Below are 26,768 nucleotides of genomic sequence, written 5' to 3' on the forward strand. Positions count from 1 at the left end.
GTCTGGTGCCTTTTTATAAAACGTGGTTAAGCCATAGAACACTTTCACCAGTGGCTGACCCCGTTTTAAACACCATTTGCAATACATCTGAAATGTTGCCAGTTTCAGATGTATTCGATGCTTCATAATAAAACTGGAGGTGCATGCAAATTCATTCCCTCGAACTTGTATTTACCAAACAGGCACAAAGCTGGAGGACATTCACATCAGCACTGTTGTGGGATTCGTTTTGATTGGTTGGTAAGACGCCGAAAGAACGTGCAAATACACATGCAACAGTGAAGGAAAGGTTCTGCTCCGGTTCTATACGTCCTTTATAATCACTCATCTAAAATAAATCTGCAGTTTAGGCCTATTCTATTTATTATATGTCTGCTAAATGTCAAACTAATTTGAAATTCATAAACAACAATTGCACTCAAGTGTCCAAAATATCACATTCTTAACTATTGCACAAAAACATTATGATAAGGTTTTTAAGAATACAAATTTTGCTTCACCAGTCCAGGAGTTTCCTCTTTGAATTAAATTGAGTATGATTTATACACTTATAGTAAGTAGGCATGTACATGTCCTACGGCTCTTAAAGTTATTCGAAGTTGTCTACTTTGTCAAAAAGTTCTAAAACCTGACACTTGAATCTACTCCTCACTGTGCAGCCGACAGGTGGGTTGAGCAATGTGTTGTGTACCAACATGAGAGTGCTACAGAGATTCCGTCCTAAGATAAGGGTTTGAAAGCAAAGCCTATGCCTTCCTCTGAGGTTAGTGATTTCGTTGATTGAGAGATTGTAAACCCACCAATGTGCACGTACGTACGCTGATGTTCGATCAGGGCCTGGAGTCATGCAGGGACAGATAAGCAGGAAGTTGACGCCGTGCCAGTTTGGTGTTGCTCAGGCTTTTTGCAGTATTTTTAGAAGAAAACACAAATCATACTTAAGTCCAATTTGCAAGACTGTTCACTTGTGGTTCAAGAGCGCGATGCATTACCTTTCCTCACGTGTGCAGTGTGTACCTGTGAGGCCGGGCAAAGAAACATATCAGTAGGAAGTAAACACAGCATAGGAACATGCAGGTGGTCCTGTCATTGTGAGAATTGAGGTTTCAGTGGGTTTTTGAGATCCAAAATAGCTGTGCACCCAGAGAGCCTATTTTCATGAGTTGTAGCTGGGCCCCACTCAGTGTGCAACAGGGTGAGCTTGTGGTGAAAGAGTGAGCGAGATGAGCTGATGAAGAATTTTACAAGTTTCTATATTGCGCAAGAGCAAACATCCTGATGCGGCTGGCAGCGTTATCTGCATCTGATACAAGTGAACACCTGAAGATATAGGAAACAGCCAGATATGCTACTTTAGGTTACAAATAGTGAAGACATCTGATGGAGATTGCAGCTGCATGAATTTGTATTTTTCATTAGATTTTTTAAAAATTGATTCAGATTTGAAAATTAAACAGACACGAGAGAAAACATGTGTATATTGTAATTCAATAACTGGAGCAGAGGAACACATAGAACTGAGCCACCCTTGAGATTTTAAGAAAGAACAACTCACAGACAGAAACTTGTATCATTATTATAATTTAATATTTCACTGGTAGTGTTGACACGGTTGTCCTCCATATTTTATTGCACGACTCCTTTACGCCGATATAAAAAAGACCATTAAATTCACCTGTACTAACTTACACCACTTCAATATAAAGTGAGTGGTTAAATAATTCGGGTTCTCCTCAGAAATCCAAGTCTATACATTTATTGTGGACACGTGAAAAGTGATCCCGCGAGGAAAACGATGGGTAAAGTTTTAGTGCAGATCTCTACGTAGATGGAGAATCTAGTTGAGCACTTGAGGCGCACACCAGCGCCGGTCACTCACAGGCCAGTTTGCCATCGAACGACGACAGGGTGATGGCAAAGGCCTGCAGGGCACACAAGGGGAAACTGTAGTCCATGGAGAAGACGTCCTCGGCCACACGGCCAAACTGCATCACTATGTAGTCGTCTGGGAGAGACAGCAGAGGGAAGAGAGAGAGAGAGAGAGAGGAGAAGGAGAACAAAGACAGCTGTTCAACTCGTGGTTGTTTCGAGGAGAGAGAGAGAGAGAGAGAGAGAGAGAGAGAGAGAGAGAGAGAGAGAGAGAGAGAGAAGAAGAACAAAGACAGCTGTTCATCTCCTGGTTTTTCAGAGGAGAGAGAGAGAGAGAGAGAGAGAGAGAGAGAGAGAGAGAGAGAGAGAGAGAGAGAGAGAGACAGAGAGAAGAAGAACAAAGACAGCTGTTCATCTCCTGGTTTTTCAGAGGAGAGAGAGAGAGAGAGAGAGAGAGAGAGAGAGAGAGAGAGGAGAAGTCAGTCTCATCGTTTACCGTTGTCAGGGTGGATGATCTGGAAGTTCTTCACTGAGGCCTGGGTGACGCGCCCATGGAAGTTGAGCACGTAGGACTGAGTCTCCTCCTTCCAGCTCGGGGATTTGTTCACCAGTGTGACCAGTTTGTCCGTCTTGCCGTTCGCGTGGCATCCCAGGAGAGTTTCGAGCTCCTGAGGAAAAAGAAAGAAGACGTTTCAGATCTATTTCAAACTTTCACCACAGGTTTTTAAAAGTTTAGGATCTGTTTTCTAAATGATCGTACATTCTTTGGTAAGACGGAGACCCGTTCGTCATTTCCCAGCATGCCGGGGATGACCACTGTCATTTTCCTTGGACCCTTGAAACCCAGCACATTCGTCTCCTGGAATGTGATAAACAAAGTGTGTTTAATTATTTTGGATATGACCTTGATATGACCCTAAACATGGGATGTACATTTGGACTCACATAGCAAATTGCTGCCAGCTCTTGCCGCACTGATTCACTCTCTTTAATGAAGGGCTTCTTCTCTGGGTTTTCTCCTCCGTCATAGACTGTGAACTTTGTACCCAGGACATTGGACCTATAGACAGACTGATCTTATTAGTTCTTGCAGGGTCAGGGTTAGGGTTAGGGGGGAAAGATACATGATGCTGGGGCCAAAGCTGGATACGTCTACTTTGCCAAAATTAAAGATAAGAAGCTCTGGGTTTGATTTATTTCTTGGCCAATAATATCAGCCCATATGAGCCTTTCATAGACATACCAGTATCTGTGTTTTTATTTGCTGATATGAAAACCTTTATTTTACAGAATAAAAAAAGCAGAAATGTAAAGATCATCTGAATTCAAGTTTTAAAAATTGGGTTGTATTTGTGTTTCCTTCTCATTCATAATTATTTATGATAAAGTAAGATCCATAAAATAATAAACCTCAATTAGATTTATTTTTTCAGATAATCAATGCCAAATCAGCCAACATCTCGGTGTTGGATTTTCTTTTACTACATAATATAATAACACCTAAAATCTTAATCTAATAATTCCTAAAATACCCTACTGTCTTAATCGGGCACAATTCATTTCTAAATCAAATTATTACATCTGTCAATGAATGAATCCCAAAAGAATATGTTTTCCAATTCTAGTTTATTTAAGAAGGTTCCCTTGTCTTTCCTCTCCATTTAATGCTATTGTACATATGCTTTACTTCAGTATGAATTTCATACCAGAATGAAAAGTTTAATGTAGTATGATGAGAAATATCCGATCCAAATGTTGAAATTGAAAAGTTAGGGGTCAGGGACTTGGTTGTGTTTACTCAGGGACGAGAGGAACAGAAACTTTAGGCTTCTGGAGGCTGTATTTTTAATTCTGTCTAAGATGCCAAAAAGGGAGGCCATGTAATCTCTATTCCGCTTTGACAAAATAGCATTTGAGATTAAACCAGGGACAAATCAGCATCGCCAACTGAATATTTTCACAGGGTAGAAATAAAATGATCATACCTTAGTTTTCCTATGTAGCAGTTTGTGTCTCTGGACAGATTTGTCGGATCCGTGGAAATGAGGTAGTTGGATGTTTTACACTTCTTCCGTTTTCTACCCGCCATTAGAAAAACCTTGGAGGTGGCGGCGCAGGGAAAAACACATTGTGCAAGAAGCAGAAGGGAAGTTTGATAGAGAAATGAAAGGATCCTCATATTATCAGAGCTCAGATCTACATGCGCAATGACTCGGTTCGGATTGTGTGAGCGCACTTACCCTCTTTCCATCCTCCTTCTCCATGTGGAGGTAGTACGTCGGATAAATGCCCTTCTCCATACCTCGCCGGTCCCTGGTGACCCTGCACTGGATGGTTACGTCCCTGGGAGCAGGACGCAAAGCAAACTTCTCCAGATCCTCCACTGACATTGGAGAGGTGGACTGAAATGAGAAAAAAAGTAACAATGACCTGACAAAACAAACACAATAGGAATGTTCTCCCAAACAAGGACTCACTCTTTCATTCGATTCGCTGCCTGAAGATGAGCTCGCTCTGTAGTTGGAGTTCAGCGACGCCAGACTCGGCGTAGTTTTCTCCGTTTCCTTTGTCTTTTTCTCCTTTTTCTCTTTTTTCTCCTTTTTCTCCTTTTTCTCAGATTTCTCAGATTTCTCCTTTTTCTCCTTTTCCTGGACTTCGTCGTCTCTGCTCTCGTCACTTATTTGGCACCTGGCTGTGGAGTTCAAACATGCAGTGATGCTCTTTACCACGACTCTACTGTTCAGTTGATCATCAGAACAATGGGGCCACACTCACATGTGTCCAGTTGTTTTTTCTTCTTGGACGACTCAGGGACCGGCCTGTTTGACCTGTCGTCCTCTTCATCGTCACTCTCATCACATTTCTTCTTCTTCTTCGCCTCCTCCACCACCGACTCTGCCTCTTGAGTCGAGGCCTCCTGCAAATGCGTCTCTGAAAAAGACATTAGATCTTAATGCAGAGCCTTCAATGAGTGAAAAAAAGTTTTTCTGTCTTTAAGAACCTTGACATTGTTTTTGTCTAAATGATAAAGTCACAAACACTGATGTTACTTTTTGGTTCTTTGCTCGTCTTGTTTGTCTTCTGGGAGTCTTCAGATTCTTTCACTTTGTCCTTCGTCTTTGTTTTTCTCTCCTTTTTCTCCAGGTCTTTGTCTTTTTCTTTCTCCTTCTCGTCGTTCTGTTCCACCTCTGTAAATAGCAGTAATTTGCAGATCAATCATTAATCAGTAATTTATGTCATTTCCAGACCGTCTAAGCGCCAAAGTGAACACGTACCTGTAGTTCGTTTCGCTTTTTCTTTTTTCCCATCTTTCTTCTTTGTCTTTTTCCCCTCCGCCTGGGCGTCGCTGTCCACCTCACACTTCACCTCAGACTCTTTGTCGGTTTCCAAGTTCGTTTTTTGCGGAGTAGCCGGCATCTCTGAAAGAGTTTCCTCTAAAGTCTCACTGGCTGTCAAGTTGCATTCACCCAACGTGATCACATCCATTGGGTTATCATGGGCGTGCTCCACTTGATCTCCAGGATAAAAAGAAACAAAGAAAAATCTCTTCAATATTATTAAAGAAAGTGAACATTACTAAGCGGTAATTTATAAAAAAGTACCTGATATTGATATGCTTGATAAAATAATTAATTATTCAAATACCAACCACTCAGGGAAGCGCTGCTCAGGGATTGGCTGATCAACAGAGGGGTCTCATCAGATTGGGAGGCTTTGAGCTTCAGGTTCTTTTTGCGAGTGTCCCAGTTGGCCGTCACCATTTGGGAGTCCGCCCTCTTCTTTTGCTGCTTTTTGATCAGAAGGGTTCGCTGTGGCAGAATGAAGATTCGATTTCATTAGACCTCTTGTCTCTACACGAGGAAAACTGTGTAATTGTATCTCTTTACATTCAGCACAACAGTAAAATCTTAAATTTATGTTGCTCTGAACAAATTTTAATTTCAGAAAAAGACAATGTACAGTTAAACTGATAGTGTGTGCTCTTTCCTCTTTCAGGGCGTTTTCTCATACCTGTTTAAAGTGTTTGGTAAAAGCTATAGAAACGTTCATTGCATTTGAAGATACCGCCAAGGCCTGTCAGACACGCATTTAAATTCACTAGATCTGGATTTTTGTTGTTGTTGCATATGCACCAAATTGAACACACTCATATCAGTCTCTTAAACATGCCTGATTTGTTTCATCAAGATCCGTGTATTATTGTCTGAGAAATATTGAGAACGACCCTCTCACGATGCTGAAGAAAGGGGGGAAATAATATCTGGATCCACCCTCTGATCCAGATCAACACCATGATTTAAAGGGTCTTTTCCGGACCACATCCTCCCACCCAGTTTCACAGTTATCTGCCCAGGAGCTGTTGCAATAAACTGACTTAATGACAACATTACTTCCTTGATGGAGGTGATGACATAGGTTTAGCTAATTTAACTTTACTCACAACTTTAAAAGAAACAACTGGTGTAAGGTATTATCACGGCACTCTAAAGGATATAAGCCAGGAGCTGACATACGGTGGAGTATAGTAGCTCTACACAGCAGGTGGTTCTGACACAAGCAGCCATGATGTCATGGGACTAAATGAAGCTCTATGTATTTGCAAAGCTCTGCCTCTATTTAAACTCCTTCAAACTGCTCCAGCTCCGGTCTTTGCTCCACTGTGAACTATAATTATCACGTCACAAGAAACACTGCAATGATCACTTTATGATTGAAAGTTATTTGAAATGCATTAGAATTATTGCACCGCTTTGAAATACTCAAAAACACACATGCTGAAATTTATTTCAGATTAATTCAGACACAGTTTTATCAGTCAAAGTCAATCTAAAATAAAAACAATAAGCAGGGCATTTATATAAATTGTATTTTTTGTAAGGACTGTGTACAATCGGTTGTGGGCTACATTTGTTGGCCACTGCTCAGCTGTAAATTCGTGTATAAATGTGTTGCTTTGTCTCCTTTTATATATGATCTAATAATGACTCATCTCATTAATGGAAAAATACTATGTTCATAAATTCAATTCACTGGTAGGAAAACTTCAGCATGCGCTATTACATGTAAACAACATCAGAGTATCTTGTTTTTTTTACCTGGTTGTCCAGCTTCTGTTGTCGCATATCCGGCTCCTCCATGTCTGATCAAAGATAATCAGAGTTACCAATAAGCAATCAAGAAAAGAAAAAAAAAATATATATAGTATAACAACAGATCTAACGCAGCACCAAAGGTCAGTGTCTATAAGAGAGAAAAGCACCCAGAGTAATTAATTGGCAGCAGTGTGACAGTGGCCGCCCGCTCCATCTGACACTCTGCTCACCTGCATGTGGCAGAAGGCAAAGTGGATTAAAAGGGGATAAAGTTCTTAAACTGCAGCGCACGGCTCAGCCGGTCGTCTGGGCCTCCCTGTGGCGGCAGCGCGGAGAGGCTGAGGCCTCGGTGCGTTCAGATGAAACTCAGTGGGTTTCTGTCCCCTGCCATTCTCCATCAGCAGCCAGTTTGCAGTCACACACGGGCTCGGCAGTGGCGGCCCATTTCTGCAAAGCTCCACAGAGTCGTCCAGTGTGTGTCAGTGGTCACACAACATGTCACCCAGAGAGCCTTTAAATCACAGACGGCTCCGTCAGTTAAAACCAGGGCACTCTAACGGCTTCATCTCGTTGCTATGGATACAGAGACCATCTGCTGCCATGACAACCATTTTTCAAACAGACTGAAGACCTGCATTCTAAAGATATAACTGTCATCGCTGGTTATTATTTTTGCAAAATAACAGATTCATAAACTGATTTCCATATAATTGTGTCATTACCTCTTATTACTGAAATTTATAGATGAATCCCTAAAACCCTTAATGTGTTTTATTTCAATTTTCTTACATATTATTATATATGTATTACTTCATACTTCTGTTCACTGTCGATATCTTTGTACACTTCAATAAAGTTGTTAAGAAAAGATATTAACACCTGTACTTACCCCACTATCTCATTTTAAAATAAATACTATTCCTCATGCTCATAGTAATACTTCACAGCTTGTACTTTTATACTGCTTTAATGCTTCCTCTACCTTACCAACAACTGATACTACTGATTATTAACGACTGTGTGCTCTCTCTTGTTGCTTTAGTAGCCATGTTTTTACTTGTTTGCACTTTTATTGCTGAATATATATCGATAAAGGTTTAGTCTTGCTATGGGGAAATGGTTTTGTTTGGTCTCCTTGAAGAGTGTCCACAGAAAGACACCTTTTATATGAATAATGTTTAAATACTAATGTATTATATTATATGATCTGGAAGAATTGCATTTTTATACCTGTTTATTAATGTGAATCAGGAAACCGTTTGTATCATTGAGTAAGGTTGATTGGATTCGATAAGAAATAAGACAAAAAGTACACTGCTTGTAATAAATTGCATACTTTTCCCATAAATAATGTAGATTATATTTTACTTGAATTTATCCTCTTTCTTCAACATATACCTTTATTTTATTTTGGTGAATTCTATAATTAGTTTTTATTTTCATTTTTGAACTTGGCTTTTTACATTATTGTTGTTGTTAACTATCTACAAATTTAGATGGAAACAAAACAACTTATTTTTTGTGTCCACAGTCCGCGACTAACGTTGCTAGGATACAGGTCAAACCGGAAATGGTTCGGCTTTACTGAAATTGATTTGCTCGACGTGAGTGTGTTCATACATTTAACGAATGTGACGCAGTAGCCGGTTGGTCGCTTTATCGTTTTTAAGTATGAAAACTACATTTCGACTTGTGTGTTTATTTATGAGAGAACTATGAGCGTTTTTTAGTGCGACAACAAACTCGTATCGTGGCAGCGGCAGCTCGTAGAGGCACTTCCGGTGGCACCAGGAGCTGCCACTGATTTGTTATGGCAGTTGCAGCGATTTCAGGGCAACTACCGCTGTTTGTGACTTATTCTCTGAGATCTATAGGTAGTTTTTGAATGTTAATCAGCGTGTTACTGTTCTGTGCACCAGGAATCATTGATCTGTATTGTAATGTGAAATATGCTCGTTTATGCGGCTTATTTCTTTGTCATATTTGTACCGTTTCTGCTGAAGTGCTGTTGATGCTTTGCCCATGTTTTGTGTCATTGAACTGGAGCTTGAAATCCCCCTGCTGCCTTCACATCTGTTTTCTTCTGTTCGTCTTTATGTGCTCAAATGTATTCGATTTAATTCGGCCGAATTCCCCAATAAATAGAGTCTTCCTTTGCTGGGTGGTTACACAAAAACTCTGAATACATTTATTCAGCCTAGAGAGAATACATGTAAATGCGGAGTGTGCCTGGTCCTACCGTTAGTAAAAACTCTGTAACGTTGTGGTACTTCCATCTTCTTTGGTACAGTTGTTGTCAAGGACTTATGTAGAATTTAAGGCAAGGATACAAATGTAAATCTTTCCTTTGGTTTATCACAGTTTACTCAGGCACAGTATCAGTCCCACTGTAACTGATACTGGGAATACTGGGTTCGATCTAATAAACGTTCATAAACCAGTATTTAGGTCATTGAATAAATCCCAGCCAGCTGTGGTTGCTCTCGGACAGTGGGGCAACAAAGGCAGCGGCTTCTAAACGGCGTGGTAATAAAGGAAGCTGCCTCCAAACATTGTGGCATCCCCCAAAAAACGTATCAGTGGCAGTTTCTTTTGCCACCGGAAGAGCCTGTACGAGTCACCGCTGCCACGATTTGAGCTTTATCACGTCATCCCGCTACAGAAAATATGGACGTGACAATAAAGGTAAACATCTGACATATTCTTCGTTTATTGGATTCAAGTATTGCCTTGAAAAGTTTTGCATATAAGTGTTATTTTATTTTTCCAGGTCCCACAGACCCTCAAAGCCAAAGTGATGCTGTGGTGAGTATCTGCAGGGGAGATGTTTATTTGGGTTGTGTGCCATGGCAACGTGTTGTGTAACAGTGAATCCACTTGTTCTCAGGACGGATGCAAGCTTCCATGACATGGAGGTGATCGACAACACGCAGTCTCGTCCTGATCTCGAAAGGTTTACGGCCCCCGCCAGGAAAAAACACATTATTTCGGACTTTATTCGTCATGACCAATTCTTCTCCCTCTCAGAGTTGTGGGCAGCGTGTTTGGAGTTGACCTCGCTGAACCCAAACGAGGAGTTCTGCTGGAGCTGTATGTGCAGACTGTGATCTTCTGCAGAAAGTTCAGCTTCAACATGGAACAAACTTCTGCCCTGCTGTCCATCATTAAGTCCATCCATGAGGCTAACATAGGTAATAAAGTCAGATAATTATCATTGCCCTTTGGTAGTGGAAATGGGAGTATGAGCTGTCTGGAGTTTGAATACACTTCCAGGTCAAGTCTATCAAATAAAAGTGTTTGGATCTAATTCAGCAGCTGCAGATATGCAAAACACTTTGAGTACCAAAACAATCTATTTTGGTGGTGAGCACTTCAGGTCCTCTTATCTCTTCCTGTCCTTGGGCTTGAAGTGAAGTGCTGGGGCTCGTGACATGCAAAAGATTGTAAAGAACACCGTATCAGATGGAGACAAAAACATTTACCATTTAAGACAACGAATAAGTAAGAAATTATTAACATTTAGAATTTCGAACACACTGGAGACTGAGTTCAGATCTCCGACTTCAGCCTCTGGATAAATATTAGTTCTATTTGTTTTGGTAGTTCATAGAAATGTTCTTTTGAACTTGTTTATTTTTTAAACTCCTTTACAGAAACGCCTCTCAACAACCTGGAGCAGTGTTTCGATTACTGCAAGGAGCTGCTGCTCTGTCACTCTGTCAGGGTGAGTAAAAGACATATCTTCTCCACTCACTGTCGTTTGAACAGCCACAGATTTCCTCGATTGTAAAGTGACAGCTCTCCATCTTCACATCTCTGTCTCTGCACACTTCCAGCGACCCCCCTTCAGTATCAACCTCTTCAGCCCTAAGGAGGCCGACTTTATCCTGAACTACATCTACAACAGCTACATGAGACACTACAAACTCTACAAATATATCTTCACTCCACAGGCAAGAGACCAAATATTTGTTATTCAACACACATTGTTTACATCAGCTTGTGTTGGAATCATGTTGTGTTATTCCCCTCAGGTTAAACTGGATTTGTCACTGACTTACGTTGGGATCCCTGATGAGGATTCTTCTGCTGCAGGTAATGATGCCAGTTTTTGTACCATCAAAGTTCTCAAAATAATAATGACATTATGACATACATACATTTGTTCAGTTGCATGTTAATTCACACAGACATTAAAATATTCAGGACTTTTCGAAGGGCTTGTGACCAGATTTAATAACTCTTTCAAATGTTCTTTTTGTTTTTAAAAATTTGATGATAGAAGGAGCCGAAGATGCACCGATGAAAGAGGATTCCACGGACACACAGGACACTTCCCTCACAGAGGAAGAAAAAAGCATGCTGGGTAGGTTTACATGTGATAGCAGGACTGAGTGCAAATGTGCAGCAATGACCTTTTTATAGTGAAATGCATCTCAAACTGTGTTTTATAACTGCTTCCTTTCCTCACACTCAGGTCACACGTCGGACCTGAAGGCAATTGTAGAGACAGAAGTCAGGGATCAGATGATGCTTCTGTCAGGACAACTCGACAAGAGAATGAATGAAATTGCAGACCAGCACAAAACGTTAGATTCTCCGCAGCCCAACCACAAGGCCAAAAAATGACACGTGATAAAACTTACAGCCTGCAGAACAAGATAATTCTGACTGTAATGTGTTTTATTGTCAATAAAACCCTTTATCTTCTTTTACAGTACAACATATATTTGCATTTGTACATTAAAATGTACATTTCTCAGGCAGGAATCAGCAGGTAACGTGCCACTAAGCACACTGGGAAATGAAATAAGTAGGGAATGGTGTTTAAGGGTCTTCACAGTTAGTTTAAGTGGGTTCCCTATTGAGGAATGACCGCATGCATTATGGGTAAATGAGGCTCGACCGAAAAAACACTTCAGATACTGTACTTGAATGTTTCACACATGTCCACATAACACTGGAATATATGTAAAATCAGTTTCAATATGTTAATATAATCATCTACTAAATATTTAACCACAGTGATTTTAGTCCATCTCAGCCACACAGTGCTTAAAAACGCATCCTGTCTTCCATTATTACTGACGATCAACAGGTAAAACTCTAAATATACATATATTTTGTACCTGCAGCTTATAATATGTGATGGGTTTTATCTAGTGATTGCCAACACTATGACCTGAAGAAGGCTTTCAGACAGCAACACACTTAGATCCAAAGGCAGATGAGGAGTATTAGGGTGTGCATGCTTATCAATTCAAACCTCTGTTGCGCATTAATGCAAACAAATGTCCTGGTCCCTGAATTTCTCATCATAAAATTAAACATGGTAAACTAGAGTAAGTAAAAAAGACAGAAAAAATGGACGTCACAGGACATGCAAACGGTTGAATACAAATCAAGTTGGTTAGGAGTTACGTCGACCTTTTCAAGTTTCAAAGTCCTCCAGGCCCAGCAGCATGATCTTAGCTGTGTTCTGAAAGAGGGCGGCCCTGTTCTGCTGCTCCCCTTTCTTCACCCAGTGGCCGTAGATGCGGAAGGCGCAGCCATCAATGAGTTTGCGCACGCCGCGGAGGGAGTAAGGATCTCTGGCGAGCACCTCCCGGGTCAATGGGCGAGCTTTGCGGTAGCGGCTGTACATCCTGATGCAAGCCAGCACGCTGACTATCAGCACCTGAGGAGGAAGGAAAGGAAAACCGATAAAAAAAGTCAAGCTAAGTTTGTTTCTGCCTCTCATCATGTCTCTGAACGGACATTTCAAGGCTTTTGTTTAAAATAATCGAAATGTAGGTCAGGTGACTCACCCGAAACGTCTTTCTGGGGCTGAAGTGTCGCACGTCCTCCTTCTGGTACAGTCTAAAGAAGGGATGAGCTAATGCTTGTTCAGCAGTGAGACGGACAGCTGGGTCCACCACTAGCAGCCTGGATATCTGAGTGTCACAAGCAAAAATAAACTGATTTTACTAATACAGGTATTAGAATATATTGTGTTTTAGCACAAAAATACCAACGGCATTTGAACATTAGGACTAATGTAGGGGAAGGTAATTAATGAGATATTAATTACTTATGCAGTCGGCCATCATCATCCCCTTACCAGGTCTTTCACAGTGTCCGACCTGTCGTCCCATTCTGGGGAGCTGAACTGGTAGCGACCCTCCATGATCATCCTCAGCATCAGCATCTGTTTGCGATGCCAGAACGGCGGTGAGCCGGCCAGTAAAGTGAACAGGATGACGCCACAAGCCCAGCTGACCAAAAAACAAAAGTGAACAGGAATGAGATCACATCCAGCGTCAGGCATCGTAATTATACAGAGATTGATGTTGCGTCATTGACCAAAGAAAAGACTCACAGATCGACCTCCTGGCCATAGCCCGGGTGCATTTCATCCATGGAACATTTGAGTATTTCAGGGGCCAAATAACCAGGCGTCCCACAAAGCTCTAATTAGAAGAAAAGTTGACACAATAGGATTTTCAACCTCCGTCCGTAAGAAATAACAACTACAGGATTCACATAACCGACGATATAAATGTTCTCGCAGTGATCTCCAGTCACACAATATCACCTCGGAGTTTCTCTCCAGGCTGTAGCTGCACTGAGAAACCAAAGTCAGACAGTTTGATGTGTCCCTGATCGTCCAGGAGAATGTTCTCAGGTTTCAGATCCCGATGGACGATGTGGAGGGAGTGGAGGTACTGCACCGCTTCCAGCAGAGCTCGCACCATACTCCTGCAGTCGAGCAAAAAGAAAACCCCATTCGTCAAACAGTAAAATACTCAGTAGGAAAGACAGTCGAGCACAAATCATTATAATGCTACAAAAATAACATAATAACAACTGTGTCAAAACCATGACAAATTCACTTAGCTGACGCAGTGTGTTGATGTTGGAGCTCACCTGGTTTCCTTCTCGCTCAGAGTAACTTTTTCTGTGAGGTAGTCAAACAGCTCTCCTCGCCTCATGCTGAAAAGGAAAACAAGGATCTTATTTAAGAGTGATTTCATGACTATTAAAATCTATATTTTAAGGTGGAATCAGAAAAACGGACACTTTTGCTATTTGATTTCATACTCACAGGTCAAACACCAAAAATATGAAGGTTGTGGACTCATAGGAATCGATGAGAGTAACTAAAAGGGGACCATAGACACACAGAATAGTTTCAACACCATCAAACACTCAGGAGAAGAGCATGTCAAGTGTGCTGCAGTCCAAAAGAGCAGAATTCCAACATACTGATGGACGAGTGTCCCTTCACCATGTCGAGGACTTGGATCTCCTTCAGCGTGGAGGTTTTCACCTCCTCCAGCTGCTGGGCCGTCATCTTCTCCGCCGTGATCTCAATAATCTTCACCGCCAGCTCCTGAGTCGTGTGTCTGTGCACACACCTGCGCACCACGCTGCTCACACCCCTGAGTCACCATTCCACAGAGAACACATAGATTACAGATTGGATTTGTATTCATCCAATTCTCCTAATTATAAACAAAAACATCACAAAAACATCACAAAACAAAAAAAGCCCCCCCAGCAGGCTTGTCTACTGAAGAACTCTATTTTCTGGTCTTTCGATAATGTAATTATTCAGTTTCCATGTTGATTGCAAGATGATTTTCATGGTTTTAAAGCACTTTGTGGTTGTGCATCAAAGTGTATGAACCAGTACGGCTTCTCAGGTCTGCTGCTACTGACCAGTTAGCTGCTCCAAAATGTAAGAGAGAGATCTTTGGTGAGGAGCACTCAAGAGGACCTGAGAGCAGCTGGAAGTGTTGAAATGTTTATCAGTATTTTTTGTATTTTTAGCTTAGCGGTTGATTACGTGTGGTATTTGTACATCATCATTTAGAAATGTTATGTCTGTTGATATTATCAACCTGTGTTTTTTTTATCCTACTTAATTGACTTTTATGTATTGTAGTTATTGTCCACTTTTGAAATCCATTTAATGGAACCATTTTGAGTGGTTTGCTCTGTTCTCGGCTCATCACTTTGAATCTGCACTCACTTGTATGAGAAGTGCTTCACACAAGGAAGTTTGATTGATTGGATGGACTCACCTGCCAATCACTTCTTTGGGGTCGTACTTCTGGTAAAACTCCTTCGCTCCCACCCAGTCTGGTAACTCATCTCCAACAAGTATGTCTTTAGTCATGGTGACAGCTTAAGGATCTAAAACAACAACAACACACTGTCAGTCACGTGTCGTGGTGTGTGACAGGAACTACCTAGCTCACTCATGACAGGCACGATGTTTTGTTTTGGTCGAAATGAACTTTGGCAGGACAATGTTGTGACCTGCTTGATGAACTAAACACGTATCCACAAAAACAACACATGTGCCCCTTGGTCCATCGTGACCGGGAGCTAGCACAGCGGCTTTAGCTTGGTCGTGTAACAGCAGCGGGTTCACTGACCCTCCAGGAAGCTACTCACCGTGTGCGCGCTAAAACGACAAGAAGGGGAAGATGCCCGATAAGAGATCAGATCGCAAGCGCCATATCCGTTCTGGGCCACTATCTTGATGCCATGACTGTGACTCAGCGGCGCCTGGACCAGAGTTAGCTGCCTTTGGTGCTAGTGTCACTCAGCCAGCGCCTGTTTACATTCTGCTCACTCGATACAGCTCGTTGCTGAAGGATGCTGCAGTACTGCCCCCCTGAGGCCGGGGGGACGGTTGCAGTATTGTGATTTATTTGTATTATTTTATGTCTCTTGAATAACGATGTTTAACGGTTATGGTCACATGTAGCCAAGTTCACAGCATCACACTATAAAAAGTGTGACTGTCACTTTATAAATTTGTATTATTTCTTGATGTGTAAAAAAAAAAAATACGGAAGTACATTGTCATCACTTCCTGTAGCTTCCCCAGCTACATTCTCCATCATCCCTTGAGCAGGTTTGTACCGATGAATTAGGTCAGAAAACGATGTGTACTTTCTCGTGCATGTAGATTTCACTCACAGAGTTTCTTCGATCCACGGGGGTGGTCACTGAATAAAAATACCCACCACTATTTATCAGATACGCTGGACAAAGAGCGACGCTTAGTCAGGAAGATCCCGGATAATCATCCGCTTAGCATTAGCATAGCTGGCGTTAGCAAGATTGCTAATGCGGCGTAAATCGTAGCAGAAAAGCCAAAATAAATGTTTTGGGTGCTTTCCAGTCCGGGATAAACACGATGACCTTCAGCATACCCCCTTAGCAACACGTGTTTTAATATAAACACCAGACGATCAGTTTTTCTCAGCCGGTTAATCCGTGGTCCTTGTAGCATGAGACTATAGCCGTTTGCTAGCTGTCAACTAATGAATGAGTTCTCCAAACTGCTCCGCTGTAACAACTCAACGATCACACGTCGTGTTTGATCTCTTGCAGGGGAAGGAACGATGTCAGGTGTTGGGGGAGGAAAACGTCCCTCAGGGGGGGACAGCCCCCCTTGCCCACCTGAGAAGAAAAGCAAGAAGGAGGAGAAGACCACCACCACACTCATCGAGCCCATTCGAATAGCTGGGGTCTCTTCTACGGTCAGTCATATTCAATGTTTACTCCCTCAGGTCACCATGTCTTCCGTGTTCTTCTGCTTCCACCGAGATGTCCCTGGTTTCATTTTTTGCTAAGCAAAGTTCAGCATCTCTGAAGTTTATTCTTGTTGTCTGTATCTGTTTTTTTGCAGGAGGAGATGGACATGAAGGTGATCCAGTTCAAGAATAAGAAACTATGTGAGCGACTGGAGCAGAGACAGACTATGGAGGACGAGTTACGAGAGAAAATTGAGAAGCTGGAGAAGAGACAAGCCACCGATGACACCACCCTGCTGATTGTCAACCGCTACTGGTCACAGGTGCGGTCTGCACTCAAGATTACACTGTTATAACACTATTAAGCCCCTTCTGATGAATTGTATACTAGTATTGTGCAGCATGAGTAAACATGTTCCATTTCCCAATTATCTACAGTTACAAAATTAGCCAATAAGCAGGACTTTGCTCGGTGCAAAGTCAGTTTGTGGAAGTGCCACTGTTGAATGACTTCTAGATAATACAGCAGTCTTTCAATCCTTGTGTTTCTAATTTGCAGTTGGAAGAGAATGTGCAGGTTCTACGCAAGCTTATTAAGCCAGATGCTCCAGTGGCGTCTACTCCGCCCTCTGCACCTCTCCCTGATCCCACACCAATGGAGGAAGATGGCGTCAATCTGGTTTCACCAACCTCAGCAGTTCCTCCACCTCCCCTTCCAGAAGTCCAGGATGAGGGCGAGCAGGCAGAGAAACAGCAGGAGTGTCCAGAAGAGCGGCAGGTGGAGAAGCAGCCTCCTCTTCCTCCTGGGGGGTCAGAAGAGTTGATGACAACGACAGAGTCGTCAAAGAACTCAACAAAGGGTAAGACAGAAAGTCTTAATTGCTGAGTGCTTTGATGAACTTCTATAATTTGTCCACATAATCTGTAATCCATCTATTTTATACATATATGTATTTTACATCATTAAGTTTTGTGTATGTAGACACAGAGGATGCCTGTGATCCAGCGGCTTTCTTAGCAGGTTGTCAAATTTATTGTATTTTGACAAACCACATTGTTTTTTGTTGTTTTATCAACATTTTAGATTGATAGACCGAGTTTTCTTATATATGTAATCCTACTAGTCCACAATTGTATTTTTGTTGGAAATGCGGTGAATTTGACGCAAAGTGTTGAAAATATCCAGCCTCTGCAGAAACACATGAATCGTCTTCCTGGGGGGGGGGGGGGGGTCTCTGGGACTGGGGTGTGTGACATCCTTAAAAATGCTCAGCCCCCAGACGGTTTTTCCTGTAAACGTTTGTTTAGGGGATATACTGGTACAGTTGAGGCCTTTGATTGGGATTACTGTAGGGTTCGGGGTAAGTAAGTTTTTATGGTGGAGACTCTCTCATTGGTGCTTAAGTTGAAGGTTGTCCATCCCGAACTCCCTTGGGTTGCTGGTCACAAAGTGCAAGGCCCAATTGCAAAGCCTGGTGTGTCCTCTGGAGTAGAGCTTCACTGATAATTTGGATGGGAGGGGCGGTTTTGAAAGCAGAGCTATAATCCCTAAAAAGCATCCAGATGTATCCTCATGTATTTTCCAGGTGTATCTTTAAAGAAATCAACTGTTATAGCTTCCTTGTATGTCTTGGCTCAATCTTCTGGCAAACAGCCTGTCTAATTCCAGGCTATTATAAAGCAAGGCTAACTTCTCCGTACCTGTATTTGTCTGATCCATTGAGATTTCCAATGCAGTTTCCAGATTTTCCAGATTTTTAGGCAGGCACAAACTCTTTCCTTTTTCCTGGATAAAGATTCAAGTTTAGTGACATTGATATTTCACTCTCTACTGATTTTAACCAAACCTCCTGTTCTTTTTTCAGATGCGTCACCACCTCCTCCTCCACTAAGTGATAATGCCAAGGGTTTCCTGACCACGCTGGAGCACAGCAGCGAGGAAGAGCTCACCCTGCACCTCCAGGACCGCATGCAGTTCAGCAAGGAAGCGATTGCCTGCCTGGTCTGTGTCTTCGACAGGCTGCACAGTCGAATTGACAGTATGTGCAAGCAAGTCCAAGCTTCAGGTAACTGTTACATTCTCTTAATAGATTTTTTCATATATGTTAAGCCAGTGTCAGAAATTTTCCATCCTGCATGAGAAATAACTAATAACTTGCTGCTCTTTGACTTAAATGTGTCATTATGTAGTTGTTGTTGTACGTAAATGTGTACAAGGTTTTCTTAACACCCTTTAGCTCCATTCTAAGTGGACTTTGCTAACTTTATCTTTATTAACAGCATGTGAGGACAGTAGCCAGTCTGACATCATCAATGCTAGCCACACTCTGCTGGATGAGAACAGTCGCCTGAGGGACCTGGCCACTCTCCTGCAGGGTCGTCACCACAAGATGTCTATGGAGGTACGATGACCTCGGCATTGATTGTGTCACTGTGTGTTGTGAATGTGCATATGTGTGGGTGTGAGTGTGTGACTCGGAGAAAGGCTAGAGACTGTTGATTCATTGTAAGATTGCACGTACTTGGCCCCTGATTCTCTGCTATGCCTTGCTGTCTTGCAGTACAATGAGTTGGTGGACAAGGTGACCAGCTCAGAGACCAAGGTGTCTGAGATGGAGACGACAGTGGAGGACCTGCAGTGGGACATTGAGAAACTCCGCAACAGGGAACAAAAGCTCAACAAACACCTGGCAGAGGCCATGGAACAGGTGCAGTTATGGGATCTATTGTCTGCTAAGTGTGTATCAGTGTGTCTGTGACCTTCTTTTGTCGGCTCTCTCTCTCGCATACACAAGCTGACACTGATAAAATCCTAACCATCAAAGCGGTCCAAGCCAGCAGCTCATACGGTTGCGCATCCTGTTCTGGATGCATGCATTGATGCAGTTGTACTGTTTGCATTTGTTAGCTGAACATGAAAATAAGACCAGAATATTTTCATAGGATTTGTGTAGTAGTGCTGTGTTTTTTTGTTCTTCCGTCCTTTGTTTTTCATTTTTCCTGATGTGTTCTGGTGTTTGTGTGCAGCTGAAGTCTGGATACAGCAGCACTGGTAGCTCAGGCGGGCTTCCTGGAGGTCAGATTACACTGAATATTCAGAAGGTGAGCATTCATGTTTTTGGCACCTCATTAATTTCATATCTCAAAAGCAAAGTATGGTTTTTCGTACCGTGCAAATTTCTCCGATAACCCATTGTCCTTCTTCTCATCTTAGTTTGAGAGTCTCAATGCAGAGTTGGAGCACAACCAGGAGTTAGCAAACAGCCGCATGGCAGAGTTGGAGAAACTGCAGGCGGAGCTCCAGGAGGCTGTGAGAGAGAGCGAGAAGCTCAAGGTAAGGAAAGGATGTCGATTTTAGGAGTGAATGTCATAGTGTGTGTGTAGCTTGGTTCCATTGTTCAACCTTAATCCACTTACTGATTTTTCAGATTGATTTGCGCAACATTCCAGAAGAGGTTGTGAAGGAGACCATAGAGTATAAATGTCTGCAGTCTCAGTTCTCCGTGCTGTACAATGAGTCGCTCGGGGTCAAAACCCAGCTGGATGAAGCACGGGCGCTGCTGCTCACCGCGAAGAACGCCCACCTCCGACAGATCGAGCACATGGAGGTAACACTTAAAGGATATGTGTGTGCAAATATGAAACTTTTTTACGATGGAGATAAACACGGTTTATACATCGGAAAATACAAGACCGCTGACATTACACGTCTTATTATAGATCTTCAACTTTTACATGTGTATTACTGGCGTTACTAGTCAACATGATCTGCAATGTCTTGGTGTTTTCAAATGTTCAGAGTGATGAGCTGTCCCTTCAAAAGAAACTGCGTACTGAGGTCATCCAGCTGGAGGATACCTTGGCTCAGGTGCGCAAAGAGTATGAGATGCTGCGCATCGAGTTCGAGCAGAACCTGGCAGCCAACGAGCAAGCAGGTACATTTTGAACTTCAAGGCTCAGTTAGTGAATCGATCAAATTCTTATTTTTGATTTAAAGTGAGAAGAGGAAGACTTTTGTTAGTATCTGTTAAATGTCTATCATGTGCATCATTGCATCATTTACAGCTCTGTATAATATTGAATGACTCCTAACCAGACCTCATGTTGACTGTGTGTGTTTGTCTGTGTGTGTCTGTGCACTTTTGATCCTTGGTGTCTGCTCTCAGGTCCAATCAACAGGGAGATGCGACACTTAATCAGCAGCCTTCAGAACCACAACCTCCAGTTGAAAGGGGACGTGCAGCGTTATAAGAGGAAGTTGCGGGAAACACAGATGGAGATCAATAAGGTAGATAATGGGTTTCACTCTCTGGTTGAACGGTCACAGTGTTTCGATGTGAATCAGCAGGATGTCAAAAGCAAAATCGAAACCTTGGTAGTGATACGTCTCCTCCAACTATTGTAATTGTTCATCATTGTCAAGTGAATAATGGCAATTGTGCTTTATCGACAGTTGCGTTGTCAGAGCGGCGACATGGCGGTTCTGATTCTCGAGGAGACAACGAGTGACAGCGTCGACGTGAAGAAAGAGGACGATGAGGATCATGAGGAGGAGGAGGAGGAGAGGAGGAAGGAGCTTGAGAGACAGCGGGCCAGGGAGCGGGAGAGGGAGGCTGAGCGAGAACGAGAGAGGGAGCGTGAGAGAGAGAGGCAGCGCAGCGACGAGCTGAAGAGAAAAGACTCAGACACGCTGAAGATGCTCAGAATAGAACTCAAGTACATCCCCCTTCTATTTAACACCCCATTTGTATTTCCAGTAATGGTCTTAGTCACACTTTTGTATAAAAAAGTTTTGCATGATTTAATATTTTATTATATTAATTGTTAAAATACAAAATAAGCACTTTAGTATAGTTAGCAGGTGTTGAATGGGATCCTGGGCCCTGAAGCACTAAATTAATCCCATTGATGTGATTGCTTATGTTAATGTATTATATTTTTCTTTTTCTAACTCATCAGAAAAGCCCAGGAGTCCCAGAAAGAGATGAAGCTCTTGTTGGACATGTACAAGTCAGCTCCCAAGGAGCAGAGGGACAAAGTGCAGCTCATGGCAGCTGAACGCAAATCTAAAGCTGAGGTTTGTTCTTTGGCATCTTCTGTGTCTCTTTTTCTATTTTCTCTTCGTTAGCCGGTAACCACAAAATACTTTACCCTTCTCTCTCCTGAACCATCCAGGTGGACGAGCTGAGGATGAGGGTACGAGAGCTGGAGGAGAGGGAAAGGAAGGAAAGCAAGAAGCTGGCTGATGAAGATGCCCTCAGGAAGATCCGAGTCGCAGAAGAGACCATTGAGCATCTGCAGAAGAAACTTGCCGCAACCAAGCAGGTAGCTATTTGTTCCGTTCTCTCAAACAAGCTGAGAGGCCGAACCGATCACATTTAAACCTCTTTCTAAACAAAGACTGGTGAGAAATGAGTCATTACTGATCAGACCTATTTGGAAATCTGCTCAAGATATGACTTGCACAATCCATCTGTGCAGAGAATGAGTGTAGTGCAGTGAGTCAAACATTTGCCTAAGAAAGGGGTTTCCTGACCTTAGAACACTAAAGAAGAACTGAAATCTGAAGCTGTGGGCCTGTCATTTAAATCTTCACAGCTGGTTAACTTCATTCTAATCTCCTGTTAAAGTTAGTTTTTGCTCTTAGTAACACGTTAATGCAAATCTTTTGAAACCTTGTTTTTTATGGCTTAATGAAGGCAGATAATTCAATTAAAGAACTATCTGTCTATTCAAGCATAGTAACATGATTTTAAAAGAAGATGGTATTGTATAGACTATAAGGCAGGTTCCCTACACACCATATGCTAGACTAATTTTCATAAGAATGTCTGCTTTCCTTCCAAGTTTCATTTTTCATCAACATAGTTGTGCTGTTACGTGTTCAACTTCTAGTACAGAATAACACTTTTGTGATTATTGCTGGCTTTATGGTAAACAGGCTATGATATAACATATATAGCTTTTAAGATCATGTCAGCATTGTTGTTCCTTCCTTTAGTTAGTGAGATTTTAGTCGCTATGAAAAATATCTGTCGAGTGGATCCACACTGTGACACTGATTTACTACAAGACAGAAGGAGGGAGTTGCTATGAAATGATCATTTGACATTTAAGGGGGGAAATATGTAACTCGATAACTATAAAAATGTTGTATGAGCTACTCTGACACATTCTAACTAGGACTGTGATAAAATCCTGTCAGGTCTGAGCTCACTTGCTTGGCTGTGTCTTGACACTCTCAGAGGGAATTTCATTAGTAAATCACAAAACTCAGGGACAGACTCCTGAGACTCACTGAGATAGAAAACATAAAACCATTATTATCTGACCAGGGTCAAATGTTGGTCAAGTGGTGTCACTGTAATGTCTAAACCTTGTTTGTGTAGATGGTGGACACACCCATGCTGGGTTATGTAATACTCTTGTCTTGATTATGATCATCCAGCTGTTTCCCTTTGGTGCCACCTTGAAAATGAGTCGCATTACTTAATATGGATTATCTTCCCCCATGTCAACCAGTCTTTATCATTTATTCGTTTGTTTTTTATCCCCTCCGTGTTTGTGTGAACTCTTCTGCAAAGAAAATGACTGTTCATTAGCACTTAAATGTAATTCAATCGAAAGGTAGGCTTTAATAATGTAGTAGTGGTCAGATTTTATTTATAACTTGTTTAACTGTTGATCCACGCCCTTTTACGAGCCGAAAGTAGACAGCTGTTGAGACCTGACAGCCTGAAGCTGCTCATGCTCGGCAGGTCTCACAGAAAAGACTTGATGGAAGGAGAGACACAGTCTGAACTGATCATGATTAATTCACCTTTTTACTTTTGCCTCCTGATCAGGGATTGTGTTTTATGTAATCCCAGCATCCTGAATTCACTTTTGCAGGGTGACTGATTTCCCTAAACTATCCAATAAACAACCAACCTGTGAGATCATGTGACTTTAAGTTTATAGGCCCAGGTTGGCTTGTTAGTAGGCAGTGAAACAGTCCAGTGAAGATGTAAAACATTTCACTATGTCAGGTTATATGAAGGTGTCGCATTCAAATTTAACAACTCTGCACATCTGTTACTCATCACATCCAAAATACAGCTTAGATTTAACACAGTTTTGGATTTGATCATACTGTCTTTGTTTTTTGCCAATGATAAGTTTTTGATTGTTTATTTGGAATCAGGTAAGAATTGTATATGTTAACAGTTTAAAATCTATAAAAATTAAGTAAATTGAGTGATTTTTTTTGTTTTATATACATATATTTGTTTTAGTTGTGATTACAGAACATTACGTGTGAAAATGCTTATCTTATTTGGAGACTCGCACTGTACTTGCTATGAACGTTTACTATTGGTGAAGAAACCAGGCCCCATTTGTTCAGAGCCACATACTGCCTCATCTGTTCACTGATACCTGTGCGTCTCTCGAGGAGGAGGAAGCCCTGCTGAGTGAGATGGACGTCACGGGCCAGGCCTTTGAGGACATGCAGGAGCAGAACAGCCGACTGCTGCAGCAGCTGAGGGAGAAGGACGACGCCAATTTCAAGCTGATGAGCGAGCGGATCAAATCGAACCAGATCTACAAGCTGCTGAAAGAGGAGAAAGAGGAGCTGGCGGACCAAGTCCTCAGATTCAAAACCCAGGTGAAGTGCTGCTGCAGGGTGGATGCTCTCCCACAGTGTCGAGGAGCTGAAATATTAACTTGCTACTGCCTCTTGTCAGGTGGACGCTCAGCTGCTGGTTGTGCAGAAGCTAGAGGAGAAAGAGGGCGTCCTCCAGTGCACGCTGGCCGCTCTGGAAAAAGAGCTGGCTGTCCGGACGCAAGGACTAGAGCTCAACAAGAGGAAGGTGAGGAGACAGATGACGCTCATCATGTTCTTGGCTCTTACACTGATTAGATTGCTGCCAGATGTCTGTGGTTCTAAATGTAAACATTAAAACACTGTAGGAGGATCTTGGTGATTGCACGTTCGGAAAACTATACTCGTTTCATTTGATTCTCTTGAAGTTAGGTGCTCTTTAAGATTTCTGACATCCGAGTTGCGTGGGGTTGCTGCCACAGAACGTATTAACGAGCTACACTGTTAGCAATTAAACCCAGAGTCTGTCCTCATTCCCACACTGCCATGTTCTGTAAGTGCCTACTCCCGTGACGTCTCTCTGGTCATCGCCAACATTGGCCAGGCTCTTGATTTCTTTTTTCCACGTTTAATCTTATTTTTAAAAGTAGAAACAACCTCCGCACTAAATTGAAAACATGACCGAAAAGACCCAAAAGCAGCTGTTCACTTGAACTGAAACCAGCGATTGCGTGGAAGCGGTGACGGAGCTCTACAAACGCATCATGTGCTGTGGAAAATGGTCGTCAGAGCCGGAAAGTGAACACAACGTGTAGTAAATATGAAAATTACAAAATCAGCAGTGTTGATGTTGAAGTTAGCAAACAGCAGAATATCTTAAGAATGAAGCACAGGGAATAGATTCGAAATATAAAGTTTTTCCCAGAGCTTGCTGCAGCCGCAGCACATTGCAGCGCAGGAATTTCATCATTCGCTTTGAGTTTTTTTTGCTATTATTATTATTATTGAGTGTGTCCGGTTCCTTCCCTGCTGCAGGCGGTGGAGGCTGCCCAACTGGCAGAAGACCTGAAGGTGCAGCTGGAGCACACGCAGGCCAAGCTGAAGGAGATCCATGTCTCTGTGGCAGAGAACCGCACGGCCCGGGAGAGGGAGAGCAGCAACCTGAAGCGAGCACAGGTATGTTGTATTTCAGGAATGGGAGGGGGGGGGGGATATCACTCCCTACATTATGTCCAAGTTCAGATGGGAGGAACACACAAGGCTGCAGCTCTCATGACTCTTCCCCCCTCCGTGTCCTCCAGGAGGATCTGTCCCGGCTGAGGCGGAAGCTGGAGAAGCAGAAGAAGGTGGAGGTTTACTCTGACGCTGATGAGATCCTGCAGGAGGAGATCAACCAGTACAAGGTGAGAAGGAGAGAAACTTGTCTTGATAAACCTCAAGTTGGTGACAAGGGAGTTACAAAAAACACCAACACCTCCCTGGCACAATCCGACGCAGGCAGCAAATACATTCTGGCCCAAATGTAATGTGGTAATACTGCAAATACTAAAGCTTTGTGATTTGTTCGATTGGCTGGCAGTGGCAGTTTTTTCATTTGCGAGTGTGAGCCAGAAAGTGAGCTCAAGCCTCTGTAAATGTTACAGCCACTTTGGGCTTTTGGGGCTACAAAGACTTGTTACACCCTCAAGCATTAGCCGTATTACCTTAGAACAAGTGGAGGTAATAACACTGCCGGCAAGTCGGTATTTGGCCCATAAACCACGTGTGTATCTGTCTCCAGGCCAAGCTGCGCTGCCCCTGCTGCAACACCCGAGACAAGGAGACGGTGCTCACCAAGTGTTTCCACGTCTTCTGCTACGAATGTCTGAAGATGCGTTACGACACCCGGCAGAGGAAGTGCCCCAAGTGCAACTGTGCCTTCGGAGCCAACGACTTTCACCGCATCTACATTACCTAACTCACGTGGAGACGGAGGAAACAGCAGAGAGAGAGAGAGAAAAAAACAACCAAAGGAGAGAAGAGAATAGAGACACAAGGACTGAAGATTTATCTAAAGATGGGAGATGTTTTTTAGGTGTGGGGGGGGTATAGAGATGAGTTTGTTTGCCCGTTTTTATCTCTCTTTTGAAAAGACTTTTTACTGCGTCATTACCAGTCGCTGATTAATGTGGTGACCAAACAGTGACACATCTTACTGAGAATTGTGCTGTAGCTAATAAACACAGTTGTTTGTGCAAACCGTGACGTTCTTACATGTTGAGCTGTTTTCCCGTCTTTGCATAAACATCCTCTCCTCTAACGGACTGAGCCGACCTTTTTAACCATTTCATTTTTCTTTTGTATGTATAGGAGAGCGTGAACTGCAGGGCCACACGGTCGATCTTCCTGACGTGTTTCCGTGAACGGTCTTTTTTTAAATCCTGCTGCTTCTGGAACCCCTGTAAAAAAAATCAGTGGAGCGGAAGAACAAACTTCAAAATTCAAAGAAGCCATCCTCCACTGACTCCAGGGTTGCGTGTCTGAACCTAAATATGTTTCTGATGTATGACGTGCAACCGGCAGATTTAGTCTAACTTCCTCAGTGAGGCTATAGTATTAACAATGCCCCCGAGAGACATCAGCCAGTTTGGCATCCAGTCAGCACATACAGGAGTGTGTGGATCACCTTGGGCAAGGTCCTCTGTGTGTGTT

General features: G+C 42.5%; 4 protein-coding genes across 8 annotated transcripts; 2 read left to right on the forward strand and 2 right to left on the reverse strand.

The window, feature by feature from the left end:
* Nucleotides 1-1,841: 1,841 nt before the first annotated feature.
* si:dkey-220f10.4 (tubby protein homolog) lies at nucleotides 1,842-7,007 on the reverse strand. The gene is made up of 12 exons (XM_053414020.1): nucleotides 6,966-7,007; nucleotides 5,519-5,678; nucleotides 5,161-5,384; nucleotides 4,920-5,046; nucleotides 4,645-4,800; nucleotides 4,347-4,561; nucleotides 4,110-4,271; nucleotides 3,855-3,967; nucleotides 2,815-2,929; nucleotides 2,630-2,728; nucleotides 2,366-2,537; nucleotides 1,842-2,005 (listed from the first exon to the last, which is right to left on the reverse strand). The coding sequence occupies exons 1-12, from the start codon at nucleotides 7,005-7,007 to the stop codon at nucleotides 1,872-1,874; spliced, it is 1,719 nt and encodes a 572-aa protein (XP_053269995.1). The 3' UTR covers nucleotides 1,842-1,871.
* A 2,224-nt stretch (nucleotides 7,008-9,231) lies between these two features.
* cfap119 (cilia and flagella associated protein 119) lies at nucleotides 9,232-11,685 on the forward strand. Of its 3 annotated transcripts, none has more exons than XM_053413490.1 (9): nucleotides 9,232-9,647; nucleotides 9,733-9,767; nucleotides 9,850-9,915; nucleotides 9,990-10,153; nucleotides 10,616-10,686; nucleotides 10,799-10,915; nucleotides 10,997-11,057; nucleotides 11,248-11,328; nucleotides 11,440-11,685. In XM_053413490.1, the coding sequence occupies exons 1-9, from the start codon at nucleotides 9,630-9,632 to the stop codon at nucleotides 11,589-11,591; spliced, it is 765 nt and encodes a 254-aa protein (XP_053269465.1). In that variant the 5' UTR covers nucleotides 9,232-9,629; the 3' UTR covers nucleotides 11,592-11,685. The 3 variants fall into 3 exon arrangements, with proteins under 3 accessions (XP_053269465.1, XP_053269464.1, XP_053269466.1); XM_053413489.1 differs by having other exon boundaries at nucleotides 9,239-9,647; nucleotides 11,245-11,328; XM_053413491.1 differs by having other exon boundaries at nucleotides 9,240-9,647; nucleotides 9,850-9,877; nucleotides 11,245-11,328.
* Nucleotides 11,605-15,624, reverse strand: phkg2 (phosphorylase kinase, gamma 2 (testis)). 2 transcript variants are annotated; one of them, XM_053413487.1, is made up of 10 exons: nucleotides 15,405-15,624; nucleotides 15,029-15,140; nucleotides 14,208-14,383; nucleotides 14,047-14,101; nucleotides 13,869-13,934; nucleotides 13,537-13,700; nucleotides 13,321-13,411; nucleotides 13,063-13,216; nucleotides 12,770-12,895; nucleotides 11,605-12,639 (listed from the first exon to the last, which is right to left on the reverse strand). In XM_053413487.1, the coding sequence occupies exons 2-10, from the start codon at nucleotides 15,121-15,123 to the stop codon at nucleotides 12,394-12,396; spliced, it is 1,173 nt and encodes a 390-aa protein (XP_053269462.1). In that variant the 5' UTR covers nucleotides 15,124-15,140; nucleotides 15,405-15,624; the 3' UTR covers nucleotides 11,605-12,393. The 2 variants fall into 2 exon arrangements, with proteins under 2 accessions (XP_053269462.1, XP_053269463.1); XM_053413488.1 differs by lacking the exon at nucleotides 15,405-15,624 and adding an exon at nucleotides 15,271-15,400.
* Nucleotides 15,625-15,788: 164 nt separating this feature from the next.
* rnf40 (ring finger protein 40) lies at nucleotides 15,789-26,315 on the forward strand. Of its 2 annotated transcripts, none has more exons than XM_053413485.1 (20): nucleotides 15,789-15,870; nucleotides 16,353-16,501; nucleotides 16,651-16,818; nucleotides 17,055-17,355; nucleotides 18,361-18,561; nucleotides 18,776-18,897; nucleotides 19,057-19,203; nucleotides 19,523-19,597; nucleotides 19,710-19,829; nucleotides 19,924-20,103; nucleotides 20,295-20,430; nucleotides 20,662-20,783; nucleotides 20,949-21,211; nucleotides 21,455-21,572; nucleotides 21,671-21,820; nucleotides 23,928-24,140; nucleotides 24,220-24,345; nucleotides 25,113-25,253; nucleotides 25,379-25,480; nucleotides 25,858-26,315. In XM_053413485.1, the coding sequence occupies exons 2-20, from the start codon at nucleotides 16,364-16,366 to the stop codon at nucleotides 26,032-26,034; spliced, it is 3,000 nt and encodes a 999-aa protein (XP_053269460.1). In that variant the 5' UTR covers nucleotides 15,789-15,870; nucleotides 16,353-16,363; the 3' UTR covers nucleotides 26,035-26,315. The 2 variants fall into 2 exon arrangements, with proteins under 2 accessions (XP_053269460.1, XP_053269461.1); XM_053413486.1 differs by having other exon boundaries at nucleotides 23,931-24,140.
* Nucleotides 26,316-26,768: the final 453 nt, after the last annotated feature.

The sequence above is a fragment of the Pleuronectes platessa genome, chromosome 21, assembly GCF_947347685.1.
Source record: "Pleuronectes platessa chromosome 21, fPlePla1.1, whole genome shotgun sequence".
NCBI lineage: Eukaryota > Metazoa > Chordata > Actinopteri > Pleuronectiformes > Pleuronectidae > Pleuronectes > Pleuronectes platessa.